At 39.2% G+C, this 20,417-nt stretch overlaps 1 protein-coding gene across 2 annotated transcripts in view; it reads right to left on the bottom strand.

Moving 5' to 3' along the window:
- The window catches only part of LOC148423137 (DNA-binding protein SATB2-like), a 42,985-nt gene that overhangs the window by 6,404 nt on the left and 16,164 nt on the right, over nucleotides 1-20,417 (bottom strand). For both annotated transcript variants that reach the window (XM_088415928.1, XM_088415929.1), the window contains exons 4-12: nucleotides 14,927-15,053; nucleotides 12,975-13,098; nucleotides 12,372-12,474; nucleotides 10,989-11,039; nucleotides 10,323-10,915; nucleotides 7,296-7,508; nucleotides 7,121-7,204; nucleotides 5,858-6,010; nucleotides 3,940-4,134 (exon numbers count right to left, since the gene is read on the bottom strand). In XM_088415928.1, coding sequence (XP_088272054.1) covers nucleotides 3,940-4,134; nucleotides 5,858-6,010; nucleotides 7,121-7,204; nucleotides 7,296-7,508; nucleotides 10,323-10,915; nucleotides 10,989-11,039; nucleotides 12,372-12,474; nucleotides 12,975-13,098; nucleotides 14,927-15,053 — 1,643 coding nt within the window. The remainder of the gene's footprint in view (nucleotides 1-3,939; nucleotides 4,135-5,857; nucleotides 6,011-7,120; nucleotides 7,205-7,295; nucleotides 7,509-10,322; nucleotides 10,916-10,988; nucleotides 11,040-12,371; nucleotides 12,475-12,974; nucleotides 13,099-14,926; nucleotides 15,054-20,417) is intronic.

Genomic DNA, 20,417 nt, shown 5'->3' with positions numbered 1-20,417 from the left:
GTGACTATTTATATTATCTTTCTCATCTATTTGTCATTAATGTTCCTCGGTGGCCACTTGCAGGGAGCTTGGTTACAGCCCAGTGGATCATACAGTTCAGAATACTGTAGGTACAACTGCAATCACAGGACCATCATCTTTGCTTCCTCTGATCCACGCGTTTGAACTCCATGTTGCCAAACAAAACAGTGACTTGTCACCCTTTAAATAGGCTGACTGATTACAAGTTGGAAGACCACTCTGACGCAACTTGGGTGAACATGTTCCAAAGGTCAAGTTATTACTATATATCTTTTCTAGTTTACTCAATTTTCTCCAGGCCTGAGTTTATTTTTTAAAATAATTCTGTAGAGCCAAACTTCACAAGGATTGTCAGTGGTAAATGTACATTAAATTTATTTATCATTATTTTTAAATGAAACATATTTTCTTTCTTTTATTAGTATTACTTCCTTTCATTAACAAAGGGTAGCAACAATTTTGTCAACGTGTGTAATCCACCTATAATACGAACACTATCAATGTTTGGTTACACAACTCATTTTGTTTCAAAAATGCAATATGTCAGTGAGCAACTGTGCCACGTTGAAAATCTAGAGTAGCTGTGAATCAGCATTTCTCTATTAACATGGCAAAAACAAAAAAAAGAGAATAAGCAAGAAAAAGGCCAATTTGACATCTCTTCTATTAAAGTCAGACCCACAAAGGGGACCATGTGCCCAGGAATTGTTTCTTCTTGTTCTAGTCCTGGACTCCTGGGGTCCGAGCTGCCTCTACACACACGCAGCCACACGCATACACACACACATGCGCGCATACACACACAGTCTTGCAGCAGAAATCAATTTAGCAAAAACAATAAAGAAATTATTTATAAGGGCAAGCTGTGCCAAATTAGCTGTGGGATGCACTTAACTGCAAACGCCATATGAATAAAAGCTGTACAGCGAGCGTGGGGGCTGTGTCACTCACGAAGAAATGTGAGGCTGCTGTGGAGGGACCCTCACAAACACACACGGACGCACACACCACCAATACCTACACATACTCACCTGCCCATCTAATACACACACAATCCCAAAGCCCCTCAGACATGAAGCAAAAAGTACACACAATGTGAAAACATGTTTGTGTGTGTGTGTGCGTCCCCACTGTACATTCATTTTTAATTTGGCATCGCGCGCTCGTATGCCCCATTGTCCGAAGACAAAGGCACTCTCAAACTATCAGTGCGTGTGTGACACATGGGACACACGTGTGGTGGGTTTGTGGTCACCTCCCATGAAGACATACACACATGTCCTATATATATTTAGAAGTATTAAACACACAATGGCGCACATTTCATTTGCCATTAATAAGTCAGCAACCATCATCACATGTGGCCATGGGTGGGGGGAATTAGGGGGCTAGAAGAGGGCCAACAGTGTTTTAATAGCGCGAGAGGAGCGGATGAATGACGTCGCGTGCCACCACAGCTTCCTTCCTGTCCCGTCATTAGTCTTTTTAATACAAAACCCGCCGCTTGCACATGTGGTGTGCTGTGACAGGCTAACAATTTTGCTCGATTCTTGAGTATTTATTTATTTATGACCTTTTACTTTTTCTTCTCACGTTTTAAGCATACTTGTAGCTTTTGACCCTTACTTTGTTCAAATAGGGTTGTTTTCAGTCTTCGGAGTTAGCAATGCCGTGGGAACACTGTTTTAGAATAAGGTTGATCTAGTTAGCCTTTTAAACAATGCTATCATCTGATTCTTCTTCTGAGCTCCTTCTGAGTTAACAAAAGGTCATTGTGTTGCTCATTGTTCATTGTTGCTCATTGTTGTCATTGTTGCTCGTCATTGGGCTTGCGGGTGGGCTGTTTTATGTTTTAATCATCTTTGTCCGACAGTGACCTGTTTAACTGTTGTGATCGGTGGTCATTGGTATGTTCCTTGATGTATCGGACACCAATGCAGTTGCTATATGGTCCAAGTTTGCTTTATTATGGCAAGACTGTTTTTAAGCTCGAGGCTCTTTCTAACCCGTTATCAGAACGCTTAGCTGTCAAGCTAGTTATTTCCCTGCATCTGGTTTCCGAGTCTAGTTTTACGATTCTCGTTTCTGTTGTTCACTGTGTTTACGTTTGATTTTTTTGTATAGAGGTTCCACTTTTCCACTTCCATGAATTGTCTGTTTCTAGACATAATACAAACCATCATTCATACTTATATTCACACATAGTCTATGTATTGTATGGCGGAAGGCTGAGATGGAAAACCCTAATTTTAGAACTGTGAATCAGACATAGTAAGCAATAAGATGTATTGCTGTCCCATTAACTAATTATTAACATAAGGTTTACGATCTTACATTAAAGCTATAGTAAAGCCATTTAGGTCCATTCCCAGACACTTAGCTTTATCTGGATTTCATGAGGCCAATAATTCAGGATCAATCTGTCCCCATCAAAAAACTTGGAATTACTTTTCAGGCAATGTTTTGAGTAACACTGAACAGCCAAGTTAACAGCTGTTAATATTAAAATAGACAAACAAATTCCTTAACTTTACCCCTTTGTCAATAAAGTGGTGAGTTTTCTCACGTTTCTCACTTGTTTTCAATATTATTTGTCAGTAAGTACAAAGCTAATTAGTTTATCAAATATTATCAGTCATAATCATCATCATATTAATTGTTCAATCGTTAGTTGTTAACTTGTGACACATATACTGACATTAGCCATATGACTGTTATTTCTGTTGTCAACATTTCTTCACACCCCTTTTGTGGGTACATCTTTATTGAAGAAGTGTCACAAAAAGCCAAACAAAAGCAAAACACAGTTACCTTGATCTTTTGAGAAAATTGACCGGTCAAATTCTAAAATTTGCCATCTGAAGGGTGTTTTACTTAAAAGGTTCCACTGTGATTTATTTCTTAAATGAGGGAAAGCCACTTTAAGCTTCTATTTAATTAATTGCTTGCTTTCTTATTGTTAGGTTTTCACATTTTTAGTGTGCACTAAATTATTCATTACCATTCTTCTATTTGGCAGACTATATTCATTATTTAGAAAAAAAAAAAAACACGGTTCATCCATAAAGGTAATTGTATTGCCTTGAGTTTAATTTAGCTAAAAAGTGAAGTTAGAGCCAAGCATTACAATTAAATTCATTTAGAGGGTCAAAAAAGCGCTCCATGTTCTTTTGAATTACAACTAACTAGTCATGGTGTTTGAAGCCAGAACTGAAGTATAAACACATACGCATTCTCTCCCTCTTTAAGGCCTCCTCAAAATCTAATGTGGCATTTCCTGTTGTGCCACCCAGCAACCATGTTTCCTCTTCTTCACACTGCTGGGACAAAAACTAATGAGAATGTAACAACAGGCACATTTCCACTCAAAGTTATATTTCACAGTAGTCTCTGGTACTAAAAGATTCCCATCTGATTCGTCCAGCTCTGCAAATCCTCTCCCAAAGTTTTCTGAACTTCTGGATAGGGCTTAAAACCACTCAGTGTACTTTTTAGGCCCTTGATAAATCCCCCCTACTCTTGCAGACACATTTGAAAGCAGTGTGTGTTTTTGTACCCGTTGGTGCCTTGCCAATGCTAACTGCTAGGACAAAAAAAAAAAAAGACATTGTCTCCGTAATTTGGAAGTAATTGCAACAAAATCCAGATGACGGCACATTTGAGTGAAGCTTTTGTTCGTGTCTCTGGAGTAATGTTTACTACAGGGATGACCAGGTTCAATTGTGATGAAGTCATTGCGTCAAACCAAAATGATGACACATTTGAGGGTAGCATCTGGTTTTATACTTGTGTGTCCTCCTAAGACGGTGTTTATTGCAGACTAAAGCAAATTTGCCAAGGAACAAGTGAAATTTTTCAAAAAGATCAAAGAGAGTCACTGCACAACAGTCAAATAACATTTGGAGACAGTTTTTGTACCTGTGTGTCCTGTGGCAGGTGGAGAACGGTGTGAAGCCTCTCACTGTGATGGTGTCGTGACTCCTCCTCGTAAGCCAGGTCCCTGTCTGTCTGCGGAAGTGCCAGGAACCTTCGGATGGTGCACAAGTTCTCCCACAAGGTGCGGTTCTCTGGACTGGGGTTTTCCTTCCAGCGGAGCAGCTCGCACAGCCAACCCTGCGGTGACCAAGGTGGTCCGGTTAATTAAAAACAAAGACAGAGTCATGCGAAATAATTTGACAAAAAGAGGTTCAAAAAGAATGGTCAAATTGGCCAATGTGTGAGCTTGACAGCTTTTGGGAACTTGAAGGACTGATTCAGGAAAGCGGCTTTCATTTGTATTCAAGTTTTGTTAAATTGTAGGGAACAAATATAAAGAATCAAATGAAGTATGATAAAGTATTTGCACTTTGTTAGTAGACACCAATACACATCTAATATAGAAGTAAACTAGCTATGCAATAATGGTTCAAATTAAACTAAAGAAAAAAAATGCTTAAAAGTGTGCAGGGTGTGCAAGGTAGGTGTATATCCAAATGGAGATGGAGAAGATTCAATTATGTCTGCAAGACTGGCTCTGTTTGTGACACCAGCTGTTGTGTTCAAGCCGCCACCTCAGGCAGCGTGCGACGCTAATAGCCAGATCATCTCTTGCTGCTGCTCGCGCTGTCCTGGTGGCCAGCTGCAGCAGATGGGTGCACTGAACTGTGACCCCCCCCACCCACCCACCAACTCCCACCCCGACCTGGGGGACCTCACTAACCATGCGCACGCACACACACACGCAAGCAAACACAAGCATGCAAGTACTGTATAGAAAGTACATATCAGCCCTTCATGGTCTTATGCTCCAGAGCGGCTACACGCTAGTATCTTTCTGGTTGAATAGCTACTGTACATTTCTTATAAACCAAAAATGTGGACTTATGCCTTAAATCTTACAAAGAATCTGGACACAGAAATGTACAAGCAATTTACAAGCAAATACTGTACATGCAATTTGTCATCAAATCTTACACATGTGCATATATCGTAGATATACAGTTAATAGTCTGAAAACATCATACAACAAAACATTTTGATTCTTTTAATGCTGGATTTTTTTTTCTCATTCATACGAATAAGCGTATTAATGCTTCCATGTACACATAACTTTGGCTGACAATTGGTTGTGATTTTGCCCTTTCAGGGACGTAATATTTCTGCTCTACAGGACAATTAGACGAAGCACTTTGCAACATGAATGGAGTAAAAAAAATATTTTGAGTTTCATTGTGATATTTTCAAAGTATGATTAGGCTATTTCTATGCATATAGTAATTCCTCGTTGAGGCCTCCCACACACAGTAAGTGAATTCTGTGAAGTAGGATTTGTCCCTTTACGGATATTGTGCATTGTGTTTAGTAAAACCTTGCCGATCTCTGTTTCCCATGCCCGGTGATTTCATAACCATAGTACAGAGGCTGAACAACCACGTGCCTCTTTTTTGGCACAAACTTTATTTTCTTTTACATCAAACAACACACAATGTGCCAAAGCGGGGCGAGCCGTCTCCAACTCTCCCTGCCGCCATGAGCACCACCCTCTCACCACCATACTGAACCACAACGCCCGTTCCCCGCAATGGTAGGTTTTTGGAAGCGCCAGGCTTGGCCCGTGCTGTCCATTCCTGTCTATCCCCTGACCATAGTTGGGGCCGGAGTTGCCCTCAGGGTATAGAGGCTGTCACATGTCCAACAAACTTGAGACCGTAGCCAAAAAAAACAGAACAACAGAGATGCAGAGTTCACAAGCCAACAGTCGTTTTAGTTAAGTTAGCTTGGTGAACACGCGCTCAACACTTCTCTTTCGTTTTCAATGGACTCTAGTACATGTACTGTGTGTTCTGAGTTCTTTCACCTGACTCTTGTTGGCAGCCACCTTGGCAAAGAGCGCTTGGGAAACCTTGGCTCGCTTCATCTCCTGCTGGATTTCATCATAGATACCCGATGTGATGTTGACCAACGATTCCAGCTTGATGGGTAGGTCTGACACAGGACCTGTTGGCTTTGGCTGGACAGAGATATGTGACAGTAACACCTTGAGTGTGTATTTAAGGACATTTGAATTGAGCAGCATAGCCTAATAACACAAGTGCTGTATTTCACTTGAAATGTAGATCCCATTTTTTTTCTTATAGTATTTAACTGTACTTGTCAAGATTGACCAATAGGGTAGACTAGCTCTTGTTTCAACTTCGACAAATGTATGACTTGTGTCAGATTCATTCATTTAATTGTTTTGCTGTGCAACATTTATGTGCGAAATACATTCGGGCCATTCCACCAAATCAGTACATTAATGTAGTTATGAATATTAAAATGAACTATATACAGTAATACTTTTTTTCTCCATGAAGCAAAGTGTCCGGCCCATTGATCTTGATGTAATAAACAACCAACAACTAACATCTAACTTCACCTGGAAGTAGAGTTAGCTGTAAGGGTTAGGGTGGGTTAGAGCCTCATCAGGACAAAAAAAAAAAATGGGTTGAAAACTCAGCACACTCCTGTTACTGAAATTAAAATCTGCATTTCTTGTTGTATGAGGAAAAAAAACAAACTTTTTTTTAGATAGTCTTGGATGAAAATGCAAATATTTTAAGTTTTTTTTTAAAGTATTTTAAGTATTATTTTGGTGGACAGTACTTTCACTTGAATCTAAATCTTGTGCAGTATAATCAGATAATTGTAGATATGGGGACTTCCTCCCATCATGTTTGCCTTCTGTGTTGAGATTTCATTTTTAAATAAAATGTGATTTGCATCGAAATGCACCAACAATTTACATATTAAACTCATTTATTTAGCTCCTGTGTTATGCCCCTGCTGTTTGTGTGCCGAGCTCTGTTTGGAAGTCATCTCCAAAGACGTGCACAGACGGGGCTAGCTTACATTCCAGATACTGAGATAATTTGGCTTAGACATAATAAATAATAGCCCACACGGCATCAGAGTTAAAAGGTCTTATCTCTGAAAATGCTCTATTACATCCTTTATGTTTACAGTAGACTCCAATGATATCTTTGAAGTGCTTGTTCCATTATACGTTGGAATTTGTTTATAACAGCAGTAGACATTATTCACATTATGTACATGATATGCAAGATTACAGACAACTCACAGAGTTGATCTTATTTTTGTTCTTCCAAATGGAGGCCCAGGTATCAGGCGTTATCTGCTCATCCAAGCTCCTCTCCCACACTTTCTAAGCACACAAACATAACACACAGCATGTAAAAAAAAAAATCAAACGTGCCATTATCCTTATTTAACTTCTGAGCCAATGCATTCTGTACCTGTGAGAGGCGTGGAGCACCGGGGTTGGACGAGTTGGAGGCAGGGAGGCCCACCGTGGGGTTCATGGTACGTTCCCGCTCCTCTTGGTAGATGCGGTCGCGCTCGCCCTCGGGTAGGTTGAGGAAGTTCTGCATGGCCTTTAGGTTGACGAGCAGCGACTGCGAGGCTGTGCGAGGGTCCTCCTCCTTCCTCAGGATCTCCGACAGCAGACCCTAAGTTGACAACAGCGATTTGTTACTGTGGCGTTTGGTCACTGTATATGATTGGTTTTGGCAGCTTGAATTTCCTACTCAGTGAAGGTGTTGATAGTAATCTGTCCCCATGTGTATTTAGGGAATAAAAATATAAATTCCTCATTAAAGATATACTTCAGTCAAGTGAAGTACAGACTTCTGAAAACTCTACAAAAGTACAAAAACAGCATCAATACAGTACTATGAAGATTGAGGGAAATATTGGCCATGCTAACCATAAACCATGCTAACCACATGTCTGACAAAAATTCGTATTCAGAATAATTCATATTTTTAAACCCATATGACCAATGCAAGGCACATTGTTTATTTTGCCATCTCTGTTTATCGCATAAGCATTGTTCAGATGGATTCAGTCAATGATGAATTCTTTGAATGTTCAAAATTCCCTTGCGACAAGAGCAGTTCAGGCAAACATCTGGCGACTGTCTTGCAAACATTTAGCAAATGTTTGCGACTTCGGAGGAACCCTGATGAGATCAAAAGAGACACCACATTTGTCGACACAAACCAATGTTCACCCTTCGGTGGGATACCACCTTTAGTGACGGCTGTAGTCATTAATTCCCACCAATGCTATACTGTACCTACCTGTAATTGACTAGCAACCACTTTATGGGTGGATTTGTTGGACTGTCTCCTTTGCTTACTCTGGTCCATGTTTAGTGTTATACACAACATGTCATCTTATAGTACTCTACATATTTCGCTTAGGGCGCTTAGAGTGAGGAGGGAGGGGCACATGGGGGCAGTTGAGAAGTGACATCATCACTCTAACACTTGCATGTAATTTTTGGTCAGTTTTCTGCCTCAACGTATTAGATCTTTTTTTTTTTTTTTTTTACCTTAAAAATGGTTTAAAAAAAAAAAAGAAACAACAATATCAACTTCATCGTGTTGCTGTTGTAATGAACGTGTGGGAGTACAGAACTGTCTTGTGAGCGTGCGGATGTGCCGCCAATAATTGTTGGGTGAGGCTCCACGATAGTCTGATGTGTGCTGCACATGTAAAATGAAATAAAAGTTGATCAATTGATGTGTCTTGATGATTGTGTACAGGCGCTACTGAATGATAACGCACCCTCTGGTCAAATGATTTAATAACGCAAGCGCCCTAGCTTAGTTTTCATATGTTGGCCACATGATGAGTCTTCCGCCCGATCGCAGAAAGAAAATGAGTTTAAACTTTATTACTCGCCATTCATTCACTGAGGTGCTGCCTCTCTTAAGGCATGCTACTGTATTTATTTAATCAGAAAATGTTATGTCAAACAAGTTGGGATATTGTTTTACTTTACACTTCAACATGTGTAGTGTTTTCGACTACCGCTCAGTTTTATTTTTGTCATAGGCAATGTACATTATAGTTCTTTATCAATGTAAATAATTTAAGTGTTTAAGAAGTGCAGAACACCTACATATCAAATATATTGAGTTTCATAAAACATGAAATGGCTTACAGCCACTTTTGTTTCATTTCTTACCTTTTTACAGTGTAGCATACATGTATGTAGCATGTTAACGTCACACCTGAGTGGCCGTTATGTTGTCATGGTGAATGCTTTTGACTACATATCAAAGTAAGAAGTTTAAAATTGCAATTGTAGAAAGTGTCATTCAGATTCACTTTTGCTTCACTTGCCTTTTTCTTCATATCCTATCGCGTATAAATAACATCTGAGATTGTTTATTGCAACGAAGACACATCTTGGTCGAACATTCCCGAATGAACAGTCAAATTATTCAGATTCTTTTCTAGAGGTGCCATTTTTGTCGAGACCACAGAAGCTTGGTATTTAAAATAATTGTGTTCAAAAGCAATGTCTGAAATTCCATGTTTAATCCTCATTTAAGTTTTATGCATCTTTACTTTTGTCAGAATCAAGTTATGTTTGTGACCGTACCACAGGGACGCCAACAGTTTTATCTGTATGTAGCATATATTACTTGTTTATAAGTGAAAATTAGTTTAAAAACATTTCCACTTCCATAGATTAGGTTACAGGCCCTGGGATTTTTTCGACCCATCGCTATTTAATAATAACTATATAAACGTGCCAGAGAAGTGAAAATGATCACCAAATGCCTACGATACATAGTAATCAGTGTAATCCAGAGTGGCATGCATATATAGCACATATCATGACTATATTTCAGCAGTACTAGATGGTTCATTGAAGAAAAATTTCACAACACAAGCTACCTTGCTGACAGTCATCCCTGCACTGGCTTGTTGTGTATGGAAAAAGTTGCTAAATGCCTCCGGAATCTGTAAATAGGTGTGTTATGAACCACTGGGATGTCATTTCATCTTATTGCTACCATTCCTATACCCACTGTGATTTTTTTGAAAAGCCGTGGAACCCATTGTTCCAACGGGAGTTAGTGTTAAAAGTATGTTTTCGTACCTTTTCTTGCATAATTTATAACCGCCATCATTGCATTGATCTAGTGGGGCATGGTCTAAAGTGTTTAGCCTTGGATGCATCAGGTGCTCGTGCCACTGCGATGGAAAAAAGAGGCCTAATGAGCCGGCAAGCTTCCCCGCCATGCTTCCGCTATTACGGCTGAAAATACTTCCAATGTGGGTGTCCGCAAATGCACCCTTGCGTGAAAATTTTTGCGTTCATGACTGCAGTGGGTCCTGATCAAGTACAGCATTTATCCTTTCTCACAAATTGACATGACTGTGATCCTTGGTCTGATCAGAATTGATGAGAAGATACACTTTGCCAACCTCCTAACATGCCGTGCCGCTTCCTGTTTCTTTACCTGTGTGCGGTTGAAAGCCACTCGCGCAAACACAGCTTGGGAGACGCTGGCTCTTTTCAGCTCATCTCGGACCTGCTGGTAGATTTCCGAGGAAACCTCTGAGGCTGAGGGGTTGCTTCCCGGATGCTCGCTGCCAACTTTGGAGGAGCCCCGTGGGATGGGCGGATGGTTGAGGAACTGTTGGTTGATGGCCTGCGGGTGCTGGTGGGCCAGCAGCCGACTGACGGCTATCTGCTGGTTGATCAGGTGGGCCATGGCGAGCTGCTGGCGCACCAACTGTGGGGAGAGTTGAGGCGAGAGCAGCCCACCTGGGCCCAGCAGGGGCTGGAGGGCACCGGGCGGATGGGGTGGCGGCGGTGCGGGCACCTGACCCGTGTGGAGAGGGGGGCTGTGATGGAGGGGGCCGTGGGGCGATTGCTGTTGCTGGGGGTGAGGAGGCTGCTGGGGAGGTTGCGACGGTGCCTGCGGATCTCCGGATCCCGCCTTGAGGTGGGGTCCACCGCTGCCCAGGTGACCGAGCTGTGCTAGACCGGTCAGGTGCGGAGGTGGTCTTTGGCCCAGCATGCAGAAGTCAGCCATGTTGTCTCGCTCGACTGTTGAGCAGACCAAAGTGTGAGCTGTTTGCCCAAATGTTTCCTTTGCTGTCAAAAGGAGAAGATTGCTTACTTTTGATGTCAGCGGGATCTCGCCCTGACCACATCTTCTCCAAATAATCCACTGCTCAAACACAAACACAGAGAAAAAATAAAGCCTCATTTCATTTCATTTCATTGATGTATGACATATAAATACTAGAGCAACACAATGTCTCCTGTTAAAGAAGTATCCCATATATCCCGAAAAATATCCCAAACCCTGCTCTGTCTCTCTTTTATTTTGTATGCATTTTGTTTACAGTTTCTGTGAGTTTAAGCTATGCGAAATCACAATCCATTTTTAAACTTTAACACATCAACGATAGAAGAGTGGAGCAAGGCATTGCTGTGACCTAAGTTTGTATTTGCCCAACATTTGATATCTGATACCAAATCCAAAGCCAACTAATGCGCAGCAAGTCTTCAAAGATGCTTGCGCAATTTTGCATTCATCCAGGTCATTTCTTTGTCAGAGCATTAAATCGATTGCAGTTTGACTGCAATGTTTATCCGAGAAGTTCTCTCACTTATCATAAGATGAAAATCTTACATTTTTAACTTCCATGCAGCATTAATAAAAAAGCTGAACCGTACTATTAACTAAAGTTAATAAAAGACATTTACCACAAATTTTACGATAGTTCTTTCATACAAAGTACATTACTTTTACTGTAGCTCTACTACTTTGTCAAATATGATACATTTTTACAGACCATAAATATTGTTCATACTCTACAATAGGGGTCCCTTAGTTATTTCAGCTGCACAGTATGAGATCAGTTCTTTTTCAGGACTTTTTTTTCAGGACTGTTCTTTTTCTAATACTGTAATAAGTTATTTGTTCGATTTGGAGTAAGCATTTCACTGTGTGTTTTTTTGCTATACATGTGACAATAAATCGCTTTGAATCTTTGAATCAGTTTGTCAGATTTTACTTCACCTTACCTTGATAAACAATATGCCTCACATATTATTAAAAACTGCTAAATGGAATTCATGTCTGCTTATCAAGGCTGTATTAGGTGTTTATTACATGAATTGATTACTGAATTGATTAATGAATTTATTACATGAATTTATTTGTAAACTCAGCCATATCAATGAGGCCTTTATTGTAAAGTGATTGTTTTGTGATGTTTGACGATATCAATATATAATGCTGTACTTGTACAGTACTGTCATGTGCACACTTAAATGCATGACTTTTTTCAGCTCCAAAGGAAAATTGACTATTTAAAAGACATTTGGCACTTTTTTTTTGAAAGCTTATATTGGATTCATGATATTTTTTTTCAAAAGGAAAACAAAATTTAATTGACCAAAATCAAAAGGTCAAAACTTATTGTGTTAGAGTTGTGAAGTTCAGAACTGAATTTATTGCCAGTCAAAACCACATTGCGGCTGTCAAGAGGACCTTTGATTTTCTTGTACTTCTTGTACCAGCGACCAAACTCTTGGCATTTAGCGGTGGAGACGTTGGCATAGTAGGAGCTGTTCACGATGGACGAGATCATACTCTGAAAGACAGAAAAGACATGGACAAAGATAATTAATAGCCGGAGTGATACCAAATGTTTACAGTCACGCCAAAAAAAAAAAAAAAAGCCATGTGACACACACACACACACACACAATTGAAGCAGGCAGTCAGTAATCATGACTGGAAGCCACTCGTGGAAACTTGAGCTTGCAGTGAGCAGTGAGAGAATCTCCAACAACACACACACACACACACACACACACACACACACATATGCTTGCAATTGATCCGCTTGCTGCCTTCAACGCCCCCACCAGAGCTCCATTTAAGCCTGTAAATCTCCCGCAGCAGCCATTATGATGCGGCGAGAGCGCTAAACATGCAGCTGGGGAGTTAAAACACGCCAGAATTTGATTAAAATGTAGCAATAGTTATTAATCATTTTTATTTTCCAGCTTTCCAATTGTGTGTGGCGTTAAATACAGACAACTTGTCACGACTGACGGGGGGTGATATTTTGCTTGATTCTTTTCTAACCTGGGAGAGAGGACACTCTTTGGCCAGAGTGCTTTGGTTCATTTCCTTGAGGAGCTCTTTGAGAGCGTTCCGGACGGTCGCATGGTTCCATTGCTCACAGGGAAGGTCCTCAAGCTTGGAAAAACTACAACAGAAAAGGACAGTCAGAGGCGGCAAAAGTACTCACACTCTGTTCTTTGAGCCGAAGTCACTTCTTCACAATAATATATTGTATGCAGACCCACTAGTTACAACTAGTAACTAGGTTACGACTGCATTTGTGGAATATTAATTAAACACCAAATTCCACAATTTTTTATACATTTCAGGTGGTGGTCATTTTGCCACTTTCAGTTGATTAAAAATTATATCACAGTTGATCAGGGCTCTGTGGTGATAACTGTTGTAATTTACCACTCTGTGGTAAAAGGTAATTGGTGATTTTCTGAGCCCCAGGCAACGCCAATGTCATTTTAGTCAATTTTACCCTAATTCCCCAAATATAAGGCACACTTTTTTTTTCCCATTTTTTTCCAACAAAATGAATGCCAAAATTATGGGTGCGTCCTATAAGTGGTAACTTTAAAATTTGATTTTTTTTCAACACAAACTTTTGACCCTTAGATGTGCATTTTTATATCGGCCGTATTTACAATAATTACCATAATGGGACAAGATAGAGGGTGCCTTTTGCAGCTAACAGCAGCTCGTGTTGGTCTGACATTATTTTCAAAAATATAAGCGAGCAGGCTGAACCGCCGTCAGAGTCCATCCTTGTTCACACACAGGAATATTACTAAAACAGAAAGGATCGTGTCAAAGTTATGATGTCTCCATCTGATCCAATTAAGAGTGCACGGGTTGGAGAACACTCAAATATATTCCATTTGACTCGTTTATTCATTGCAGTCTTTTGGCATACATAAACAATCATAAACTTAGTGAAATACGGATGCTGTTGGATATTTATGGTAAAGTGAACTTGAACCATGTCACCAAGAAAAGGACAAACACCGCCTTCAAGTGCATTCAACATTACACTGATGAGGCATTCACTGACCACTCACAATGTGGGAAATTTGAAACATGCTTAACATGCAACAAATATTTAACTTACATATATGAACACAAGAAAATATGAGGAGTTGAGAAAAGCTGAGATGTGTTCTGTTTTTCTCTAGTTTTGACAGTGTGGGTGCGTCTTATACACGCTAACAGAGAAACTACCAGGATTTATTGCCAAAGTGTGTGTCTTATACGCAGGTGAGTCTTATATTTGGGGAATTACGTTAATCGGTAGTACAGTTTTCACATGAAGCGCATCAAAGGTGATTCTGTCAATACTAGGGCTGCAGCCATTGAGTATTTTTTTGGCCTTTGGATATCCTTCATAAAATTCAAATGAAATGAATCTGTTTTTCTTTAATTATTATTTTCGTTTTGTTTTTGTTTTTTTTTGCTTTGTGAAAAACAATTATAAACACAGAAGACCAGAGAACACTTTCTTCCTAATTATTCTGTGGATCAACTTTTATAAATATTTCTTGACCCAGACTTTTTTAAATTTAAATGTAAACTGTGCTGAGCATCACACTGGTTTCCTCTCTAGAAACATTAGATTTTATACAAGCTTCTCCCCATAAAATTTGGTCTCAGAGACCCAGGACCAGACTCTGCCCTCACTACGGATACAAGCATCAACATGTCAACAAATCCTGGCTGGTATGTGCCAAGACAATACCAACAAAAACACCTCTCATCTGTAATTTATCTGATTTTATCCATCCATCGGGGCCCTGGCTCCGCATTTTTTTTTCTGGGAGTCAGATGATAGATAACCCTTGAAAGTTACAATTGAGCTTTGGTAATCAATTCTTGATGCGCAATCAGTTGCACGAACGTCCCCGCACGGGCTACAGAGTTGGCGTGTGACCATGAAAGTTGAAAGTTTAAATTAAAAGAAAAAGTCTGACCTTTGTAACTGGATACGAAGAGTGACCATGTGGTAGACCTCCATGAGCATGTCGGCCACAGTGGCCTCAGGAGCGTCCGTCAGGAAGTGAATGGGCAGAGGGTTCCACCTCCCCACCTTGATAATTCCTGGGTAAACCAAACCAGAGAGGAAGCTAAACTGTGATTTTGTTCTTAGCACAAACCAAAGAGCTTTAATAAGAATACCAGGTTAGTTTACCCAGATCCAAATTCCTTTAGCTCTTTATTTAAATGCATTTTTGTTTTTTGTATACTGAACAACATTCATGGTATATTACAATAAACAGCATATCTCAAATGTCTTGACCTCTTTATTTGATTGAGATTCGGGAATTTAAAGGTGTTTCCAAACTGGTGCTCAAAGTGGAGTTTAAACCAAAATAAAAAATACTATCAACAGAAAATGTAATACTTACAAAAAGAAGGCAGGATGAAGCAACCACAATATGTAATTTTCTGCAGGAAATTTGCAGTTTTGATACGTCAGTCGGTGCTGCTTATTTGGTTAGCAACCGAGTTCTAATGACCCAAGTATTGTTACGAAATCCCTGTGTATGTTCTGACTGAGACCCCATCAAATCTTCTTGTATTCCGTTACAAGAAGGCTTCATCCTGCATATGATATTACATTTTCAATTTTCATCATTCATCATTTTTCAATTGATAAAATACCGTAATTCCCCAAATATCAGACACGGGTGTATATAAGACGCACCCTCAATTTTGGAGGCAAGTTCTAGTATTTTCTCTGTTACCATGTACTGTATAAGACGCACCAGCACTTTGGCAACAATGTACAAACTACAGCAAAATAGAATCTCATCTTGTAAACTCTTCACTCATAATTGAATCCGCTAGAGACATCGTAACTTTTTCTTCTCGTTTTTAGTAATATTTCTTTTTGTGAACAAGGAGGGACTCAGATGTTGGTTCTATCGACTTCTTTTATTGAAAATAAGGCAGCTAAAACAAGCTGCTGTTAGCTGTAACAGGCATGTGATGCTAACAGCTAACGGACCTCCCCCTCCTCTAGCTCGTTCCATTATGGTAAATATTGTAAGCAGGAATACAGCCAGTATAAAAATTCACGTCAGTGCGTTTCATCCTCAAATGATGTTGGATGAAAAAGCATAACAATTTTTAATTTACCTTTTATAGGACACACCCATACTTTTGGCCTTAATTTTCGGGGAAAAAAGTCTGTCTTGTATTTGGGGAATTACGGTAACATAGTCAAATAATTTTATCGATGACATTTTTTGTCATTTCAAACACATAATTGACATTTGGTTGTTCAACACGAATGATGAAGTCAATTCAACATTAATTTAATTTTTATAGACGTATCTTCATCAATTAGACTGCGGTGAGGTTTGAGTTTTGAAGGAATGAGTTGTTTCTTGTCTCTGGTGTGCCAATATGGGCCTCTTGATTCAAACAACATGTTGAACATCTGAATTAGGATTATAAAAATCATGCGCGTACATGAGAGAGTTCATACAAATGCATGTACGTATAGACACACATACACAAACGCAGAAACGATGTCACTCTTGCACGCTGGCTGGAACTGTAAAAACTAAACAAAGCTAATCACATTACTGTCCTTTAAATGAGATCCAGACCAGTCTGAAAAAAAATCTTTCTTTTCCCAAACCCCCATCTTTCTTCTCTTTTTTTTGGATTTGCTCCTTCCCATTAATCCATCGGCAACCCTCTTGCTGGGTTATGGTCACAACATTTGGTATGTTTGCACAATCTAATGATATTCAACTAATCGACCCTTAGGATAAGTGCTAGAGAAGATGTAAAAAGGACATGGCCTCCAGAGGTGCCACCAGAAATTTGGGGCTCTGTAGAAAAGAAGGAAAAAACTTTCACTTAGGGCCCTTCAATGTCAATTGGAATGACTGTTTTCTGAAACCCATGTCAAACTGCCCCCCTCACTTAAAGACGCCCCCGGACAAGACCACCCTGACATTTGGTTGGAAGACTTAACTTGACTGATTATAAAGCCGAACTAGACATTGCTGATTTCGTTTTCTTTATTTACTATGAATTCATTAACCATTTGCCAAAACGTTTCACTTTCAAAAATGTATTTTGAAAACATTATGCTTTAACATTTATTTTTCATAACAAAAAAAGAAGCAATTTGGACATGAGTTTTGTTGGACTGTCTCAAAATGAACTTCTTAATTAAATGTGACTGCAAAATGATTTCATGAATAAATGATCTGCAGACAACCAGATGTGTTTTATCTATTGAAAAGAATGTCATAATTATAGCAGTTTTTCACTGAATAATTATAGTATTGTCATTGTCTCATGAAAAATATTTCATTCCAAATATTAACTGTATAATAAGTATTTCTTTTATTTTATTTTTGTATTTATTTCATTTTATATTTATAATAATCTATGATTATAAAATAGGTATTTTATAGGAAAATAGGTATTCAGCAAGCATAACATTACTTACAGTTATTTTTTAATTAACCACAATAATACTTATACTGTATTATTTGTCAGACATGACACATGTATAAGCAACAATAAAGAATAAACAATATAAACGGTGACTCAAACAGAAAATAAGGAATTTGCTTCTCATTGGGGAAACAACAAATTTGACCAACCAATGATGCAAAATGTAGTATACCTACATAGGTTACAACATGCCTGCGGGAAGTAGATTGGAAATAAATGGTGATTTTTAAACAAAAACAAAAAACATGAGCACATCTCCAAATCCATCTCTCTGTATCTCTTTGTGCGGTTGTTATCAAGTGTGCTCAGCTTGCCCGATAATCAGACGTCGGAATCAAACGTGTGAAGAAGCGGACAAACACAAAAACTCACCGTGGACGTGTCCATGCAGCAACTGGCATGCAACCACACATGGACACACACATAGACATGCATGTTGGCAGTGTGAATGCAAGTCTGTGAAATATTGATTTATCTCTTCTGGTCAGCAATGAGAACATTTGCTTGCATGTCCATATTTGAAAGTTAAAATTCCCATTTCCCACATTTAGCATTCCAAGTGCCATCTGTGCTCCAACGTGGATGTCCACGTGCACACTCCCAGTCCTGGTCTGCCAGTGTCTCAGTTTACTATTAAAGATGCCTTTAGGCTGTAAACTTTTGAGTTCATCATTTTTTGGTGCGCGCAACTGGGTGAATCCAGTAATGTTACATTCCCTTGTTTAAAATGGTACTCTGTCAGTTTCCACTAAATCACCGGTAACGTTTGGTCCAGAGTTACTGTTACAACATAGTATCTTTTAAACACATTAACAGAATATGATTCCTACTCTTTTAACATAGTGCGTGATAAAATCATACCGTATCAGTTAGGGATGGGCGAATGGATATCGGGCCAATATCTGGTCTTATTTTAATAGCGTTGAAACCCTCTTGGAGAGGTTTTACAATCCCAAACTAGAAATGACAAATTAGATGAATAGAACATTTAAAGTGACAGTGTGTTGAATCTAGTGCCACTTAATGGTCAACTAAGAGAATGCAGCAATTTTGAAGCACGCACACTATAGCGTTTCAGAGAGACACTTTGCAAACCTGTTACCGCTACGCAACATTCTCATCCTTTGGGTATGCATAGCACAAAGATGGTGGTGAAATATGTCAGCTTCCTGTTAGGCAGATGCAACCTCTGTCACATAATTACAGATCACTAGACTTATGGTTATATGTATATAAAAAAGTGGAACATCTGTTTTGTATATTATTGAACTTTATTGTGTTTTTTTAAAATGATAAGATGGGTCTTTATCTTAAATGTTCTGTAAGTTTTTTTTTTTGGGGGGGGGGTTGTTTATCAAAATTATTAATGGTAAAGGTACCTCTTATTGATATGTCACATGTAATGTAACTGAGTGATTTCACAAATGTTTGATACACTTGGTTCAAATATAAATGAGTAATAAGTAGTTAAAGAGTAAAGCGTGTTGAAATTTTCTCTGAGAAAACAGTAGCCAAAAGAGTAAACAGTGTAACTCAAAAAAAAAAAAAAAAAAGTCAAATGTCCAGTCTTGGTGCCGCATGGACCCGTCAGACGTGGCACTGCAACAATGCTGACCACTGTTCACTGTTCACCGACGTCAAGCCCTAAAGTACACGTCTGCGCCCATCCGTGCTATAAAAGCCTTCAGCCCCTTATAATTGAAATAAACAATATCTCCCACTTAATTGCCGGCCTGAGCTAATTAAAGAATGGCCGTGGTCCTCGGCCTGGCCTTTAAATACACCAGTGGGACGCAAGAATGCAGGACACAATTCAAACAGGCAAAAAATAGCCGGGACTCTGTGTAATTTTGGTCGTGGACCGCAGAGGGAAAAATGTATAATTTAAGCCAGAAATTATTCAGTTAACATAAATGGTTGTTTTAAAAAACAAAAAGTATTCATTAGAGAGAAGCCGGAGGGAGGCGCGTCTATTTTGTCTGCGAAGCTGCATGACTACACACTCACACATTCACAGTGTGTGCGTATGTGTTTTTGAAGGCATCTTTGCCTAGGTTAAATCAAAACGAAGCGTGTGTGTGTGTTTGTGTGTGTGTGCTGGAAGAGACTAGTGCTGCGCTTATTGTTTTTGTATTTTGCCGGAGTGTGATGCCCGCAAGCATTAAGCCGAAGTCAAACAATGCACATCATATCCAGGAGATTTAATTTGGATTCAAAACAACTACAAAAAATTCAAATGTCGGGATTCATTGGAGAAAAGAATGTCAATTAATAAATTCTTTCATCACTGTGATAATAGTCATACTTTGTAATTGATAAATAAGTAAGTAATTGGTCTTTTGACTTTGACCGCTTTCCTCCCATCCATGGCCTAGCATTCAATTTACTACATGTTGTTTACTGTATTTGTTGTTTGTTGTTTACTGTATTATAGTAAAACAGGCAAACATTGTGAGAAAGAGAGCCAATCCTTCAAAATGAACAGGATATTAAGTAATGCAAAGGGCCTTGGGACGCATTTATTTTGAAAATCCTCCCAGAAGCAAGGTCGCGGCAACGGTCTGCTACGTGATGATCTTTATCTCCGAGTGAGCTGCATTTGATGAAAACAACACTGTGTTTTTTTTTTGTTTTGTTTTTTTTTTTTTGGTCTGAGTTTTTTTTCCGTGTAGTGTGATGTCATGTGGGCAAACAACAAAAGCTAGTCGGTCCACTGGCTGACCGAGATTGACTCATTGAGCACCTCATTGTGCATGTTACTGGAGGGTGGTTCCAGGGTACTTACACAGGAATGATCATAGTCTGGTTTTAAATCCTGGATACCTGTGCTGGGACTCGGGTGATAGACACCCGAAACAGTTGGCTATTGAAACACGTGTACTTGACTACACAATATGTAATGTTATAAACTGTAACAAACCAATCAATTAGTCGTTTGGGAAAACAATAAAATTCAATATACCGTATTTTTATTATAAGGCA

This window comes from Hippichthys cyanospilos, chromosome 5, assembly GCF_059441005.1.
Source record: "Hippichthys cyanospilos isolate Australia breed blue-spotted pipefish chromosome 5, RoL_Hcya_1.0, whole genome shotgun sequence".
Lineage (NCBI taxonomy): Eukaryota > Metazoa > Chordata > Actinopteri > Syngnathiformes > Syngnathidae > Hippichthys > Hippichthys cyanospilos.
The sequence above is the reverse complement of the archived record's forward strand: the minus strand, read 5'-3'. Positions and strand labels throughout refer to the sequence as shown.